Here is an 18928-nt window from a genome sequence, read left to right on the forward strand (position 1 = left end):
GACATTCTACAGAGTAACCTCACCCATAAAGTTAGTTTCTGTTTGGTTTTTTATGTTTTATAACTATTATAATATGATTATATTCCTTTGTATTTTATTTTATGCATTTAAGAAATTATTCTGATGAGGAATTCATAATGCAAAGTACATAAAAAGTAAAATCAGGGGCCCTAGTTCCTGAGGGACCAAGAAAGTCATCATGTAAGTGGTTATCCAAAGCAGATCCAACAGAATTTGTCAAAGGGATCTATGACATGAAAAGCTTAAAATCCTCTGATGTAAACCTTGTATTCTCCTGGCCCAGCTTTGAAGAACCCAGGGACACCTCCTTGCCTCAGTTGGCCATCAGAGAGGTATTTAATCAATGCCTGCTGTGGTACACTTTTTAAAAAGCAGATTATTTGTTTCGAAAGACTTCAGCAGTGTCTCAACATCAGAACTTGATATGGTTTCAGTCTTGTTCTCTGGACTAACTATGAACATTGGTCCAATTTGCAATCTCTTACATTAGTCCAAACTTGAGACCTAGGAATGTGCCTTGGTTTGCTCAAAAAAAAAAAAAAAAAAAGGAAGCCCAGAACCAGAATGTCCAACAAAATCAACTTTATTACAAGCCTAAACAAGCTGTCCTTGCTTACACTTTAGCCTGTAAATCTCATCCATGATTTAGATGTAAAGATTCCTTTGATCCCTATCATTAATCCTAGCCTACATCTGATTATAACTTCTTGTGTTTTGGGGTTCTTCGAAAGGAAATCTGAGAGATAACCTATCAGGGAAGGGAATTTTTCCAAGTCTGATTTCCTTATACCCAAAATGTCTAGAAGATAAAGATCTAGTGATTCTTACTAGTTGTCAACCAGTTTAATTGTTATTTCCTCTATATTATTCTAGATATAAGGGAAGCATGCATAGAGAACATATCCAATTGTCATCTTCTCTGAGGGAATTCCATTCTCTCATCTTGCATTCTCTCCCTGCATCCCCTAAGGATTTATGTATGAGTTAGAGGATAATCTGAAATAAGCTGGAAAGTAAGATTGGAACCAGACTGCAAAGGGCTCTAAATGCCATCTAATTGGTTTGTATTTTATCCTAGAGATAATAGAGAGTCACTGAAGATTCTTGAGCAAGAAAGCAACATAAAGAAAGAGAGGAAAGGCTTATAATTTTAAAAAACTCTTTTAGAAAACATGGAGAATATATCAAAATTTTATATTTTATATATCATAAATTTTATATATTATAAATTATGTAAATTTATATTTATATTTATATTCCCCCCAATATCAGTACATTTCATATTCTTCACAGAGTAGACAATTTTAAATTAAACAAAAATATTCCTGGGCCTTAAATGAGAACAAGAATGAAACCATTTCAAGTTCTTAAATTATGTAAATTTATATTTATATTTATATTCCCCCCAATATAAGTACATTTCATATTCTTCATAGAGTAGACAATTTTAAGTTAAACAAAAATATTCCTGGGCCTTAAATGAGATATCATATTCCAGGTCTTCCCATTGCCTTTGCACTTCAAAATAGTCTTTCCTCTAGTCCTTTTGGCTTCTTAAAGTATGTTGGAATAAAAAAGCAGGTTGTATGTTACAAGTACCTAAAGAATAGACATTCTGAAAGACAGAGCCAATGTCCTGGAGAAGAATGAACATGATGCATCGTAAGCTTATCACTAAATTGTGATAGAGGACTCAAAGAACAAATAAATAAGAGCAGCTAAGCTCAGTGATTTGAGGACCAGGCTCAGAGACTGGAAGTCCTGAGTTTAAAGCTGTGTTTAAATGCCTCAAATATTTCCTAACTGTGTGACCTTGGGCAAGTCACATAACCTCTATTACCTAGACCTTAACTACTCTTCTGCCCTGGAACCAATATACAGTATTGATTCTAAGATAGAAGGTAAGGGTTTAAAAAAATAAAATAAAATCTAAAAGACTTTGTCACCACTCAGAGCCAAAGATAAAGATTATTTCTTAATATAAATTGTGACAAATTGGAGGAAAAGCTTATTAATTTTATAAATTTTCTTATTTAGGGAAGATGAAATTCCATGGGATGCCTGAATTACTCAGAGGGCTTCCTCGAACCTATTTCTCCTGCTCTAGAATGGTAAATCTGCTGGAGTATGTTTAAAAGATAAAGTCTGAAGGGATGAAAAAGGTCAAAAGCTAAAAGATGGTTACTTTCACCTGGGCTAAGCTGTCTTTCCTGGTGAATAAGTATGAACTCATTTAGCTACCTAAGGACCCCAGATCATTCTTAATCTCTCATCCAATCACCCACCAAGAAAGTCAGGCTCTCCTTGGACTTCTTGGCATCTACCTTTGTGCCCAAACACATTCCTGCCTCCCCCCAGGACCATATCTATCCCCTCACTTTCTAGCTCTTGCTTTGGGAACAGTAATCTAATCTTCTTCCCCAATCCAATATCCCCAATCCTAATGCTGCTGTTGTCTGCTTTATCACCCAGCTAGCCATCCCTGGGACTCCCCAGAGCAAAATCAATTTTCCTAATCATTACTCCCACATACACGCTACCTTCCCAACATCATCACCATCACCATCATCATCATCGCACTTATGTCATACTGCAATGTTTGCAGCCTATTTTGCCTGTATTATCTCATTTGAGCATCACGACAACCCTGTGAGGTAGCTGCTAGTATTATCCTCATTTTCCAGACAACAGATCTGAAGCTAAGGGAGGTGAAGCAATCTGCCCAGTCACAGAGTTGGGAAAAGCCCGAATCAAGTCCTGTGACCTCACTTTTGTATTTGTAACCCCAGCCCCTACCACCCGACACAAAGGAGATGCTTCAAGAAATGTTTCTTCATTCATTCATTTTATTTTGGGAAATTCACAAGAATCTGAAATGAATTCATTATAATAGTAGAAACCCGGCTGTGCAAATACTTGAGGAAGAATATTTCCTGGTAATGTGACAAGTATAGAGAGGAGTCAGTACATGGCATCCTAAATAGAGAGCCAATCCCAGTGATGGGAGATCCCAAGCTCAGATTTAGTCTCAGAAACTTCCTAGCCGTGTGACCCTGGGCAAGTCACTTAACTCCAATTGCCTACCCTTTAAATGCTCTTTTGCCTTGGAAATGATAGTATTCATTCTAAGACACAAGGTAAGAGTTTAAAAAAAAACATAGAAAGCATACCTTGTATTATTGTCAAAATGATAGCTTCCTACTTCCTTAACTTAGCCAACCAATATTATTACAACTGCAATTATTTTACCCAATCAGAAGTGAGGCCATTGAGGAACAATTACTATTATTCCTATTAACATGATTATCAAAAATAATATTAGTGATAGCATTCACTAACAGAGTATGTTACTTTTTTCATTTTTAACCCAATGGAATTGCGCATTGGCTATGGGAGGGGGGTAGGAGGAGAGGAGGGAAAGAATATGAACCATGGAACTATGGGAAAATTATCTTAATTAATCAATCAATTAATTAAATATTTATATTATATATTATAAATTATAATTATAAATTTTATATATTATAAATTATTATACATTACATATAGTATTAAAATATAAATTAAATAATATAAATATAAATAAATGAAAAATAAATAAAAATAAACTTTTCTCATTTTTATTAACAATTATTTTTAACAGGCAAATATCAAAGCCAACATGAAATTTTAATTTAAATGGCTTATTCCATTTCCAGGAAAATCCCAAGAAGATGAAGAATTGAATTGCTTTTGCCTGTGAGGCTAGAAGATCTTGCTAGTCCAGGCCAGCTCTCTTAGTAGCTCAGCTAATCTATTCTATCTCATCCTGATAACTCATCAGTAATTTCACACCATACGTGACCCACAAAGGTCATCCATCTGTCTGATGCCAATGGAAAATATCACTGAGCTGAGGTGACTCCCTGACAGATGTCCAACAGGTACTTGGGCTCCTGAAGTCTCCCATAAATAACAAGGACTCTCTATTAAGAAAAGGCCAAAGTAAAAAAGAAACAAGGTAAAAAGGTGATTCTCATGCTTAATTGTACAAACAAATTATAGCCACATCTTAAACATATCAAACTTAAAAATAATCACCCAATATTATGGGGGGAAATCCTTAATTCTGAATATTGCCAAGTCTCTTATTTGTGATCAGAATCAGGCTACTAGAGCAAACAACAATAACATCCATGAAAACTAAAGAGTAGAGTAAATACACAAATAGTTTTCATAGATTCCAAAGATGCACCGATGCTCCTCAGAGCAACAATGATTATAAGGATGGCTACTATTGTAATTACAATTGTCAGATAGTTGAGACTGGGCTGAACTTGGAATCAGGAAGACTTGAGTCCAAATTCTGGCTCAGATATTTCCTAGTTGTGTAACCCTAGGCAAGTCACTTAGCCTTTCTAGGTCTCAGTTTTCTCATCTGTATAACGAGAATAATGCTAGTATCTCCCTCCCAGATAGGTCTTCATTTTTTTTTTTGAGGATTAAATGAATAACGTGCTTAAATTGACAAACCTCAGAGTGCTATAAAATCCTAACTGTTATATTATTAGTAGTACTATTACATTTCCTTATCTGTAAAACAGAATAGAATCTAATCCTTTAAAAAACTGTTTTGCGATCAGCTGGGTAGCTCAGTGGATTGAGAGTCAGGCCTAGAGATGGCAGGTCCTAGGTTCAAATCTGCCCTCGGATACTACCCAGCTATGTGACCCTGGACAAGTCACTTAACCCCCATTGCCTCACCCTTACCACTCTTCTGCCTTGGAGCCAATACACAGTATTGCCTCCAAGATGGAAGGTAAGGGTTTAAAAAAATTTATATATATATATATATGTATATATATATATATATGTTTTGTTTTCTGTATTCCCAGAACGTTGCACAGTGCCTAGCACAGGTCACACTTAATAAATCTGATTGATTAATTCATTAAAATGAAGCAGATAGATTAAATTATTTCCAAAATCCTTTCTAACTCCAGGGTCTAGGTTTCTCAAAAAAGTAAATATCTCTGTAGATTTCAAATTAAAGTAGTTTATGATAAAAGATGGTTAAATGGTGTTATTTTGATCAACAGCAATGGGAGTGACTTCCCCAAAGTCCTTTTTGGACATGGATATGACCCTATGAGTCAATGAATCAAGCAATAAACATTTTCAATTATCTATTATGTGATAGGCACTGTGCTAAGACCTGTATATAAGTACTAGCAATACTTCCTTTCCTGGGACCTTCTATGGAAAATATGGAGCTATTTCCAGCTAAGGCACTCTAGTAAATATATTTTGATATCACACTTTTTGAAAATACACCAGCAGGGTTGCTTCAGCTCTCTTTTTCCTCGGCCTCTGAGATCCCCTTCTCCCATTGGCAAGTTGCTTCCAGAGCCTCTATTTTGAGGAAAGGCCTTAGACCAGTCATCTTTTACTCCCTAGATGTTGCAATCCTCTCACCAGCACAGATACCTTGTTCCCTCTACCTTTACAGCTCCCTTTTGCATGCTGTCTACTTTACTTCAGTAGAATATAACCTCCTTGAAGGCAGATAGTCTTCTTGCTTGCATTTATATCTGTAGAACTTTACCCAATGCTAGCACTTTCTTGAGCTTGACTTGGGTGTCCTCTTCCTAGGTGTTATCATCAATGGATCAGACCTTTGAGCTAAGTCTCAATTCTACCCTCTAGAAAAATCTTCCTGAGAGATAAAGGTCTTGTCCATTCTCAATTCTTGTGCTTGTATGTCACCTCCAGGAGGTTTTCATCCCATACAGAAAGCTAAGATTCCGATAGACAACTTCGATTGTGGTGTTACAGTCAGTTAAGAGCATTTATTAAGTAATTACGATGTACAGTGAAGATAGAAAGAAAGGATGGGAGGAGAGGAAACAGACCCTCTTCTCAGGGTCAGAGCTAATGGGATAGACAGCATACAAATAACCATATTCAAATAAGAGAGAGAGAGAATCGGAGAGAGAGAAAGAGAGAGAGAGAGAGAGAGAGAGAGAGAGAGAGAGAGAGAGAGAGAATCAGAGAGAGACATATATGTATGTATATGCATGTGTGTGCATTCATGTATACATACATATACACACACTGGAGAAATTGGAGAAAATATTAAAGGGAAGGAATTAAGATTAAGGAAGATTCAGAAAGTCTACTTGATAAGGGTAGGCTTTTTAGCTGAAGGGAAAGAAGGGAAGCCAAAAGGAGGAATGAGGAAGGAGACAGAGACAGAGACAGAGAATAAAGAAATGGAGTGCCTTGTATTAAAAAGAACCCATTACTCTGAGAAACATAGGTTAAAATGGAAATAGCTTTTCAGTGAATGGAACAAACCTTGGAGTCAGACCTGAATTTAAATCCTACTTTGGACATTTGCCAGTTTATAACCTGGGATGTCACTTACCCTCTCTCAGCCTCAGTTTCTTATTCTGTAACATTAGGAAAAACAATAATACCTCCTTTACAAGAGTGTTGTGAGGTTCAAATGAGATCACACATATAAAATGTATATGTATAACACATATAAAGGCTCCAGAAACCTATAAGCATTATAAAGATGCTAAACAGCTGCTAAGTAATCATAATTTACTTCCACTTGTTTAGTACTTCGGGATTTACAAGCACTTTCCCCTCAAGAACACTTTGGGGTAAATAACACAAGGATCTCTATTTTACAGAAGAAGAAACAGAGACTTTGAGATATGACTTGCTAATAGGTAATAAGACTCATAGCTGGGACTGAAACCCAAGGCTTCTGGATCCAATAGTACTAGTCATAATATTGTCTAGCATTTATTTGAAATTTTAAGGTTTGCAAAAATTTTACAAATATCTAATTTGCTCCTCAACCACCCTGGGAGGTAGGCATTATTAATATCCTTATTTTATAGTTGAGGAAATTGAGGCAGACAGCAATTAAATTACTTGTCCTGGGTCACACAGTGTCTAAGACAGGATTTGAACTCAGTTCTTCTTCCTAACTCCAAGTCCAACATTCTATCCAATGTACCACCAACAGCCAAGTCTTGTATACTTTTCCATCATAGCATGCCATTCATGTCCCAAAGCCACTAACTCATAGGATAATTAAATCTCCCAATTAGAAGGAATTGCAAAGATCATCTAGTTCAGCCTCTAATCCAAAGCATGAAACCTCCCTACATGACTAGTAAATAAAAAACATTACTGACAAGTGATTGACAATACCACCACCTCCCCTCGAATATTTACAGTGACAGGGAGCTCACTAAGTTTGAGAGAAAAATCTTCTTTAATCATGGACAGCACTTATTAGAAATGTCTAGAAATTTAATTCATATGGAAATACCACAGATTTGAAGGGAATATTCCTAACTTTTTAGGTTATCAGCATTTATTAATCTATTTATTAATTCATTCAATTGTGGACTTACAATGTACCATGAACCTTACGGACACAAAGAATATATAATCTCTGCCTACAAAAAGAGCAGTTAGCCACTCTTTCCAAAACTTTCCATTTGGGTAGAATCTTAGACAGAACAGTGAAACCCTGTAAGTATGATAATTCCAAGGTATTAAACTACTCACTTGGAGAGATGTAATATTACATGAACATCATCTCATTGTTATTAGAGGCAACTAGAGGGTATCATGGATAGAGCCCTGGGTTTGAAATCAGGAAGATTCATCTTCATGAGATCAAATCTGGTCTCCAACTCTTACTAGATGTATGATCTTGGGCAAGCCTCTTAACCCTGCTTGCCTTGGTTTCCTCATCTGTAAAAATGAGCTAGAGAAGGAAATGACAAATGACCCCAGTACCTTTGACAAAAAAAAACCCAAAAGGGATCACAAAGAGTCAAGACATGCCTGAACAACAATGTCAAATTGCTGTTATTGTTGAAAAAGGGCACCTTCTAAGAAATTTTTCATTGTGATCCTGTCCTCCTAAATGGCACCTCCTGTTTAGCTGAACTGCTCCGCCACTGCCTTTAGTAAAGAATATACATTTCAACTCCTATCACCTAGCGGAGCACTACTCCAATATTACAAGATGCTGAGATATTTTTCTATATTTTAGAAATATATATAATTTTTTTCTCTGCCCTTACTCACACAGATTACAATTCAACAACTTAGTAAAAAGGCTTCCATTGTTGCTGTGGTTGAAAAATTAATCACTGTGAAACCAATCTGGCAGTGAGCCTTCAGAACTTAGTGATCCTGGTCCTCGTTCGATGGGTGTTCAGTTCATCCCTGTACTCTTAGAACATTAGTGAGCAATTAATGCCAATTACTTAAAACATGCTTATTTGTCCACATTAGGGGACACAAAAACATTCATGATTCTTAAATGCCCAATCCAGAGTCACCACACTTAGATTCCAACAACATATATTAAATATTGCTTGCCTTGGTGAGTTGAGAGGTAGTAAAATTAGTGGTGGCAAGGAGGAACCTGGGATCATCACTCACTCTGATGATGGCAAACATCGTTTATCTGGTCTAGCCAACTTCAAAGCCCCATCGAGAAGTAGAAAAGCAATTGATTACCCCCAGGTAGGTGGGTCTGAGGCAATTTGGTTGGAAATTAAACACATCACCTGAATGGACAGTAAGCTTTAATTTTGCAAATCCGAATGTTTCGAGATAATGAAACTTTAATGGAGTTCAGACTTTTTCTTTCCCCCTTTCTGAATCTGTTTTAAATATGCTGTGGTCATCACTGCAGAAGGATGATTAATGACTTGTTAAATATTTTAAACTTGTTAAAGTGGGCTTGTTAACTGATCTGCATTTCATTCTGTGCCGTGATTGAATCATTCATGAAAGTCACACTTCTTAAGGGCTTTCTGTGATTGCAGTTAAACATGAAGAGATTTTTTAACCAAATGGCATCCTGGTATTCAGAGTGGCTGCCTGTCATTTCCCATCCTTTGAAATCAGTAGCACAATAGAGAGCGTGTCAAAGGAAGAACTCGAGCTGTCCCAGAGCCAAGTCATATTTGAGTCCTCTGTCTGTGATGCATAAAGAATGATCACAGAAAGGGCAACAAGGTGGCTCAGTGGGTTGAGAGCCAGGCCTGGACACTGAAAGTCCTGGGTTCAAATGTGGACTCAGATACTCACTAGTTGTGTGAACCTGGGCAAGTCACTCAACCCCCATTGCCTAGGCCTTGCTACATCTCTGCTTTCAAACCAATACATAGAAGTTTTATTATTTTATTTTTATTTTATTATTTTATTGTGTTATTTTATTATCTATATTAAAAATGATCACAGGATAACTGCTGAAGACCAAAAAGTGAGTTAGAGGTCATCATCTTCAACCATCTCATTTTACAGATGAGGAAACTGAGGCACAGAGAGATTGAGAGATTTGCCCAGGACCACATAGCTAGTAAGTACCTGGGGTGGAATGAACCCAGGCATTTCTGACTCCAAGTCTAGCACTCTAGACTCTGCTATCTCTTAGATAAATTAGAAAGTGATATCCAGGGGGCTGCTGGGTAGCTCAGTGGAGTGAGATCCAGGCCCAGAGATGAGAGGTCCTAGGTCTGGCCTCAGCCTCTTCCCAGCTGTGTGACCCTGGGCAAGTCACTTGAACCCCATTGCCTAGCCCTTACCACTCTTCTGCCTTGAAGCCAATACACAGTATTGACTCCAAGATGGAAGGTAAGGGTTTAAAAAAAAAAAAAAAGAAAAAAGAAAAAAGAAAAGGTGATATCCAGAAGATATTTCCAAAGGCTCAGAAAGAAACATAGTATAATAAAAAGAGCTCTTAGAGTCATAGAACAAAGACCAAAACACAACTGTTGCTTACTTACAAGGTTACCTTTTGATCTTAGGACAAATCATTTCCACTGCCACTCTGTGACCTTATTTATAAGATAAATGACCTCAAAGGTTCTTTCTAGTTCTGAATCTGTGATTAGTACTATGCTCCCCATGCTTGGAATTCTCTACCTCCTCATCTCTCCTTCCTGGCTTCTTTAAGTCTCAGTAAAAATTCCACTTTCTACAAGAAGACTTTCTTGACCTCTTCTCCTCAGTGCTAGTGTCTTTCCTCTGTCAATTATCTCCAATTTATCCTATTTATACATAATTCTTTGCATTGTCTCCTCCACTAGATTGTAAGGTCCTTCAGGGCAGGACTATTTTTACTCAGTGTTCAGCCCAATGCTTAGCATATAGTAAATGTTTGTTGACTTATCTATGATTATTTTAGATGATTTAATAAATAATGTACAGATAAATATGATTTCTAGTTCCTACCTCTGAGAAATTTCTCATCTAGCTAGAAAAAGAAGAAATATGCAATAACAACAAAAAAGGGCAACAGGAAGAAATATTGCATATTCTGTTAAATGAGAGGGAATGGAGTCCAGTACACCAGGAAGTAAGAAGTGTCTGCTCCTGTTGAACTAATAGACAATCACACCCGGAATATATCTTCATGTATAGAAACAGACATCACCAACTCTAAGTTATATCGCCCAGTATTGTCCTAGGAATCAGGAGACTTTCATTCTAAGTTCTAGCTCTGCCTCTAAGTAGCCCTGTGATCTTGGGCAATTCACTTATCAAAAACTTCTAGCAGATTAAAGAATGATGTCATCAAACCCAACTAATATTTAAATAGGAACTCCTACCCCCATGATATCACAATAGTCATTTAGTCTTTATTTAGGAATCAAGAGCCCAATGCTTCTGGAAGCAAAAAGAAAACAAAAACAAAAACAAAAAAAAAAACTGCCTTCTTCATGGTCTAATTTGGGCTGAGAAAGATTGCTCTCTAAAGACAAAGAGAGAGGAATATCTCAACTGTGAAGCTATCACCTCTCCCTCAAAAAAAAAATCTGAGGTATTTCATTTCTCTAAATCTCATTCACCTAAACCCAGAATATATCACCATTAGATCTATATCCCAAAGAAGTCAAAATAAAAGGGAAAAGGCCTATAGGTACAAAAATATTAATAGCAATTCCTTTTGTGGTAACAAAGAATTGGAAATTGAGGGGATGCCCATCAACTAAGGAATGACTGAACAAGTTGTGGTAAATGATTGTGGCAGGATACTCTTGTGCTATAAGAAATGATGAGCTGGGTAGTTTCAAAAAAACTGAGAAGACTTTTATGAATTGATGCAAAGTGGAGTGGAACCAGGAGAACACTGTACACAGTAACGATAATAATGTACCTATGATCAACTGTGAAAGATTCAGCTATTCTGATCAATACAGTGATCCAAGACAATTTCAAAGAGCTCATGATGGAAAATACTATCCATCTCCAGAGAAAGAACTAATGAACTCTGAGCACAGACTGAAGCATAGTTTTCCACTTTATTTTTCTTCCTTTTTTATTTGCAAAATGACTAACATAGAAATAAAAACAAATAAGTAAAATAAATATTTAAAATACTAAATAATGGCCTTTTCTCTGGGTTATCATTTTAAATCAACATAGGAGAAAAATTTTAAGTAAAAAATTTGACAAGAGGATATTTGGCCATTTCTATTAAAGAAGCCAGCCACCTAAAGTAATTGATTGCCTATCCCATGGGAAAGGCAGTTCAATTATTCTCTACAAAGAATTTGTAAAGACTCTAAATTATATAGTCCCAAAACATAAGTAATAATAATTGAACTTCTTTGGTTTCCATTCATTCTCCAACCCATCTAGCAGACTTGAGTTTCCAATTATATTCTGAGTTCCAGAAAAATTCTAATAATCTACTAAATTCATGATTGCCATTTCAAAAACTGTCAAGCAAATAGCTTAGCTTCCATAGCTGAAGCTTACTGACTACAACACATCACTGTGTGAAGGAAATTTTCCCTTTCCCCTTCCTGGAGTCAAGTCACCTGCGTACACCTATGTCATCTACGTTGGCTACATTACTCTGAGCTTGATCTGGGCATGACTCTGAATTTGAACTGAATGTGGAAGAGAGGATAAAAGGGTTGAAGGAGGAAGTGCTGCGGGTGTGTTGCTGGACCTATCACGTCAGAAGCTAGCCTAGCTTTTAAATCTCTTTCCATCTATTTCTCATCTTTTACCTATCCAAGTAATTCTAATAAACTTAATTAAATTTTAAGAACCAGAGTCCTAATTTTGTTTTTACAGTAGTGATGTTGGGTAGTACAACTTTCATATTTTTATTATATAGGAATATGGACATAATATAAATATTACATATATATTCCAAGATTTGAAAGAACCAAAATGTGGGTGCAAATGTCTAAGAAGAACTCAAAATTTCGAGTTCCTACTGACAAGGATAAGGGACAATTTAAGCTCTGTTGAGGAATCACAAGAAAGGACTGCCTGCCTCAGAACAGAGGAGGAAAAAAATGAATAATAATTGTTTTCCACCCATAACCAACAACAATAGCTGAAGTAAAATGGAAAGTGTTCTGGCCTTCAAATTAAGACAGTGGCTTAAAATTTAGCATCAGTGGTTACTACCTGTGAGACCTCAAGTCAATCACTTAATTTCAATTCCTTTGTACCATTAGAAGTTAAAATATATCAACTGTGATCATGGGTTCCAGCCCAATATAAATATATAGTGTGAATTCAAATAATGTAGACTACTTTGAGGCATTCCTTATCTGTAGAAATTGTGCCTAGATATAAAAGAAGAAGAAGAAGAATATCTGATTTACTTATCTCATAAGATTGTGTCAAGGGAAGTGTTTTGGAAACCTTAAAACTCAATGTGGAAACCTTAAAACTCAATGTGGAAATCTTAAAGCTCAATGTCAGTGTGAGTTACTTTCTTTATTATCTAATCAAGTCCCTAAGGGATTGGCATAATGAGTAGGAAAGACCACAGAGCACAGATTAGGAAGACTGAGTGCAAATGACATTAAAGAAGGTATATTTTGTATTTTTACCACTTCACCCAATGGACCACTGGACCTTCTCATTTGACTTTTAGCTGAAACCTGCCATGCATATTGTTTCCCCTACTAGAATATGAAATCCTTAAGAATAAGAATTCCCACCCCCATTTACTTGTTTATATCCCTAGCACTTGACATAATACTTTGCATATAGTAAGTGTTCTTTTCCATTCATTCATTCATCCATCAAAATCCTATTCTAGACCCTTGGTAGCTATGTGACACTTTTTAAATCTGAATTTCAATTTTTTTATCTGTAAAATGGGAATGATAATAGTCTCCATCTCACAGTATTAATGTGATAATCAAATGAAATAGTGTATTTTAAAATTCTTTCAAAATCTTAAATTTAAGCTATTATTATTATCTGAGCAAAATATTTGTATTATTACCTACCCCTATAGTTGTTTGAAGGAATTGGGGAAGACTGAGAAGGAATGCAGAAGAAGAATAAATCTTGTGCTAGTTCTCCCTCAGAGATCAGAACTAACAGCAATGAGTAAAAATTGTAAAGAGGCAAATTTAAGGTTGATCTCAGGAAAAAACTTCCTAACAGTAATAGCTAGTGAGAAGTAGAGTGAGTTGCCCTGGGAAGCAGTAGATTTCTCCTCATTTTGGTGGTCTTTAAGCAAAGATTGGATAACTACTTTTAAAATATGTTAGTACTGTAAATTGTGGTTTGGATTCATTGGCCTCTGAGGTCCCTCCTAGTTCTGAATTCTTTGATTTTGTGACATAGATATAAATCTATGGCATAAATATAAAGTAGTCTCTCAACCTCAGTTTCCTCACCTGAAACATTAGAGGGTGAACCAGAACTAGGTTCCCCTTAGTTAGAAATTCAGTGTTTTTTTTTTTCAAAACACTCAGAGACCCACAGTTTTCACAAGAATCCTAAATGACAATCTCTTAGTATCCTCAGAGTAAAGGATCAGAAAGTAAGATAAATACTGCTAAATAACTATTGGCCAACCTTGAATTCCTCGTGAATCCTTTCTTCCAGAATTTTGGCTGCCTTGCGGTCTTCCATCTCTACCTTCCATTTCTCTGCCAGGATCCGAGCCTTCTCATTTGCCAGAGCATCCCGAAACTTCTTTGTGATTTCTGCCTCCTTTTGTCTCCTTCCAAGAAAAGACCAATAAATACAAGCTCTTATTTTAAAACAAGCAACCAAAAAGAAGAAAACAATTTTTAAATACCCATAAACAATTGCTCCTTGAATTTCTAATATGAGGGAACAAAAATATTGGATTTTGAAACAAATCCTGGATAAAATCATTGGAGGACTATTCAACTCACTTTATAACAATCTGCAAAGTGTAGGGAAGAGAGAAAAATCCAATACCTACAGTATTATGAGCCTACCCCAAAATTTTAGTCCTAGTTAATTATGTTTCAGGATGACCCTCAGGTAACTCTTACTAGAAAGTGTCTTAATCTACTCTTCCATTCAGAAAGCTAATTGCATGACTGTCACCCCAGGATCTGCCAGGAAACCAATTCATTTAGGCCAGGCATTTTATAAAACCTATTATCTCACCACTATTTCTGGCTTCCCTTCTTCAAACATGGGCCTAAGATGACAGGATTGAGAACTAGAAGGGAGTTTGGAGCTCATTTTGTCCAATCTCTTCATTCACAGGAAAAGAAGGTAAAGTGATTTGCCCAAGATCACTTAGCTAAAAAGTGTCAGGGCTGAAATTAAAGTGCAGGTCCTCCATCTCCCAATCAATGCCATTTCCATGACACCATGTTTGCATCCCCTCACCAGAGTTCTTCAGCCTCCTTCTGTGCCTGTTGTCTTGCCCTTTCTGCTATCAGCTCCTCCGAAATCTGTTCATAGGGTTTGTCGCCTGGGGCTTCTCCCATAATCCAGACCCAAACTTCACCATCTATCCCATGAAGCCATTGAATGTGTTTACCGTTCGCTGTGATACACACCCCAAAAAAAGGGAGGTGGGGGGGAAGGAAAATAACACAAGGTCAGTTGGTTAAAAAGTAACTGAAGTGAATACATATATTAACACCAAAAGGAGTACTAATTCAATTTAATAAGTACATATTAAGTGCCTATGATAGTCATTGGGGAAATTTCAAAATTAAATGATAACTACTCATATTTATATTAACAAAACTATTTTCATACAACAACCCTGTAAGGCAGATAGCATAAGTATTCTTTTCCCCATTTTCCAGATAGGACACTGTGACTCAGAGAGGTATGGTGAACTGCCCATGGCAAAAATTTTATGCCACTAATATAATTGACAAGTGGTTATCTAGTTTTTACTCAAATATCAGTAATGAGGAAAAATTTAGTACTTCTTAGAGGAGATCATTCTACTTTTAGATAACTCTTATGTTAAGAAGTTTGTTTATTTTGTTTTGTTTTACTACCATCAACTAGTAAATTTTGAAAAGCAAAATAATATATTTGTTTAAAGAACAAAAATCAAGAATTGAACCCGGTCTCCTGTCTCCCTAAAGAGCTTTGTACCACTATTCTACAATACCACTCAGTCCCTGCCCTCTAAAAATGTATTGTCCGAAAGGGTCTGGGGGAATAAAGAATGACCATATTTTGGAGACATGCATAGAAAAAGCTTCCAGAAAGAAGTATCAAAAAACAATGTTTCCAGTGCAAAAAAATGACAATGAATGGACTTTGAGGCAAAAATGTCTAGTTTTCAGTTGTGTTCATTATTAAAGACTGAAGAAGGAGAAGAGAAGGAGAGGGTGGAAGGAATCAACTTCCTATGTGCCAGGCTCTATGCTAAGTGTTTTTTACAAATATTACATTTGATCTATAGCACTTACCTCACAAATATAGTGTGAGAATCAAAGGAGATAATGAGATAAGAAGAAAACTGATCAGAAAAATAGCAAAGAGAAAGACTAATTGTGGATGTTTTTAACATTTACATAGAAGAGTTTGCATTTAATCCTAGAGGTCACAGGGAGCCACTGGAGCTCACTGAGTGGAAAAGTGACATGGTTCATGGCAGAACCTGTACTTGATTGATTTCTCTTTGGTAGCTATGTGGAAATTGGATTAGAGAGAGAAAAACAGAGGGAACCACTAGGAAGACAATAGCTTTAACAGTCCAGGAAAGAAGTGATGGGTGCTAAAAGCAGGTGCTGGTTATAGAAGGGAAGATAAGGAGACAAATATGAAAGATATCGTAGAAGCAGAATCAACAAGACATGGCAACTGAATGGATACGTGGGGTTAAGAGAAAGGGAGAATCTAATTTTATGGCACTGTCATGGTCAACCTGAGTGTCTGTAAGGATGTCTCTTAACAGAAGTAGGAAAGTTAAGAAGGGTGAGGAGGGGATAACAATTTTTGGATATGTTGAGATTGAAATGCCTACAGGAATATTCAAAATGCCCAATAGATAGTTTGTGGTCTTTGACTAGAATTCAGGAGAGAGTCCAAAATTGAATATACAAATAAGGAAGTTATCTTTATACGATCACTTGATGTAATAGCCATATCAGTGAAAGCACAGATCTATTCGAATATTACCGGAAAATTGCTCACACTCTATAGGTGTCTCCCCAGGGTCTGTGTGGAGCCCTCTTCTCTTCTCAGTTCATATTTCTTTAGTTGGTAATCTCATTAATTCCAGTGGATTAAATTATCATCTCAACCAAATGATTCTTATATTCTCTATTTATCCAGCCCTAATCTCTTTCCTGATCTCCATTCTGGGACCATCTACTGCCTGGACATCTCACCTGGATTTTCTGTCCTCCATATGTCCAAAATAGAATTTATCATCTTTTCCCCAAAACTCTCCCCTTCTTCATAACTTCCCTATTACTTTTATCACCATCCTTTCAGTCACATAGATTTATGACCCACATATCACCTTGACTCCTCACTCACACTCAACTCATATATCCAATCCATCTTATTTCTGCTTTCACAACAAGTCTCTCTATCTAGGTCTCTTTACTTGTACTTTTACATCGCTACCATGATGCAGGCCCTCATCACCCCATGCCTCAACTATTGCAATGTCCTGCTGTCCCATTCCTTGCCTCAGTTATTCCCCCACTGCAGTCTCTCCTCCACTCAGCTACCAAAGTGATTTTCATAAAGTCCAAGTTTGAACTTGTCACTCTTCCACTCAATAAACTGCAGTGGCTCTCTATTATTTCCAGGATGCAATATAAAAACATATTTGACTTTTAATATCCTTCATCTCTTGCCCTTGTTCTGCCTTTCCAATTATTTACTCCTTTCATGCCGACATATTGACCTTCTCATTATTCGTCAAACAGAGCACTCCATCTCCCAAATCCATGCATTTTCACTGGTTGCCCTCCATGTCTGGCACAGCTTCCCAAATCATCTCCACCTCCTGACTTTCATGGTTTCCTTGATGATTCAGCCCAAATCTTATCCTCTGCAAAAATCTTTTTACTATCTCTCTTCCCAATTACTAATGCCTTACCTCACATTTACATTTATGTTCATAATTACTTGCCTGTTATCTCTCCAAAAAGAATGTAAACTCCTTGAGGGAAGGTACTTTTTTTAGCTTTCTCTTTCCCCACTGCTTGGCAGACTGCCTGACACATTGTAAGTGTTTAATTGGTTGGATTATTATTGATTTGCCTTGATGGATACTAACATGTAATTTTTGTAAATGAAGATGCCTTGCTAATTTTCTCTCAAGATGATCTCCAAATGCATATTTACTTGTCCAAGTTCTGTTAATCCTTAAAAAGCTAAAACAAATCCTATTTCTTCCTATCCATTTCACTAAAGTTGATTTCCTGCTTCCCTAATATTTAATACTTTCAGAGATGGATATAGCATGTGTTCTTGGAATTCCAGCTACCTGAGGCTGAGGCTGGTGGATTTCCTGAGCTCAAGAGTTCTGAGCAGTAGTGAACAAACTAATTAGATGTGTGCATTAAGCTTGGAATTAATATAGTAAGTCTCTGAGAATGGGTTTAGGAAAGAGTGTGGAGAAGGGTATAATATTGCCTAAGGAGAAACAAAGCAGTCCCAGCAGGAAAATAGAGCAAATAAAAACTCTCGTGCTGATTAAAGTGGGACTGAACCTAAGAGAAGTCCTTGAACATTGATTGGGCAAAATAGATCTAATCTTTAAAAAAAATAAAATAGCCGGGTTAAGATGGCGGCAGAGTAAGAAGCAGCTCTAAACCTCTCCTGACCGAAACACACAAAACTCCTCAAGGGGACATAAAAACAAGTCCAGACGAACGGAGGAACCCCACAACAGGGCACAGCGTGGAAGGTACGTGGAATCGAGACATTTCCAAGCTAAAAAGGGCTCTCACTCAAGCGCGAGCTGAGCAACCGCCCCACCCCCACCCCCTCCACACTCACCTATAGCTCTGAACCCAGCTAAAAAGAAATAGAGCAAGTTTGGGGCACCCATCGAGTCATCAGCAGCTCCGGGACCTGTTCCTGAGAGCAGCAAGACTTAGGACCCCATTAAGTCAAGAACGCACGCGAAATCTGAGCACGCGCGCGGGAGCGGACGCTGGGAGCGGAGCGCCGGCTGAGCAGAGGCGTGGGTGCCGGCTGAGCAGAGGCGTGGGTGCCGGCTGAGCAGAGGCAAACACAACCAGGAACTAAAGCCTAAGTGGGGAACCAGTGCAGACGAGTATACGACTGTGGAAGTAGCTCCCTGAGACTTGTAAAGAAACCTCCTGCAGAGGTTCAAGCAAGGGAATCCACCAGGGGGCTTGACCTTGGAAAAAACTAGAACTCAGTCCTCAGGAGCCAATAGATCTCAGACAGACACTGAGAGCGAGGATAAACCTGAGAAGCTGCTGGGCTAATGATGGCTAACCAGTTACAGGAAATTCAGAAGAGAAAGAATAATAACAAAAAAAAGAAGTCTTTAACACTCGACAGCTTCTACACAGAGAAAATCCAGACAACCGAGCAAACAGAGGAGGAGAACAAACAACCATCCAGACCCTCCCCAAATAAGGAAAACTCCTCACAACCTATGGAAGAGTTC

General features: G+C 37.3%; 1 protein-coding gene across 1 annotated transcript in view; it reads right to left on the reverse strand.

Moving 5' to 3' along the window:
* Window positions 1–18928, reverse strand: part of SH2D4B (SH2 domain containing 4B) — a 218836-nt gene that overhangs the window by 129476 nt on the left and 70432 nt on the right. The window contains exons 2-3 of the mRNA XM_044662772.1: window positions 14686–14845; window positions 13891–14038 (exon numbers count right to left, since the gene is read on the reverse strand). Coding sequence (XP_044518707.1) covers window positions 13891–14038; window positions 14686–14845 — 308 coding nt within the window. The remainder of the gene's footprint in view (window positions 1–13890; window positions 14039–14685; window positions 14846–18928) is intronic.

This window comes from Gracilinanus agilis, chromosome 2, assembly GCF_016433145.1.
Source record: "Gracilinanus agilis isolate LMUSP501 chromosome 2, AgileGrace, whole genome shotgun sequence".
In the NCBI taxonomy this organism is placed as follows: domain Eukaryota; kingdom Metazoa; phylum Chordata; class Mammalia; order Didelphimorphia; family Didelphidae; genus Gracilinanus; species Gracilinanus agilis.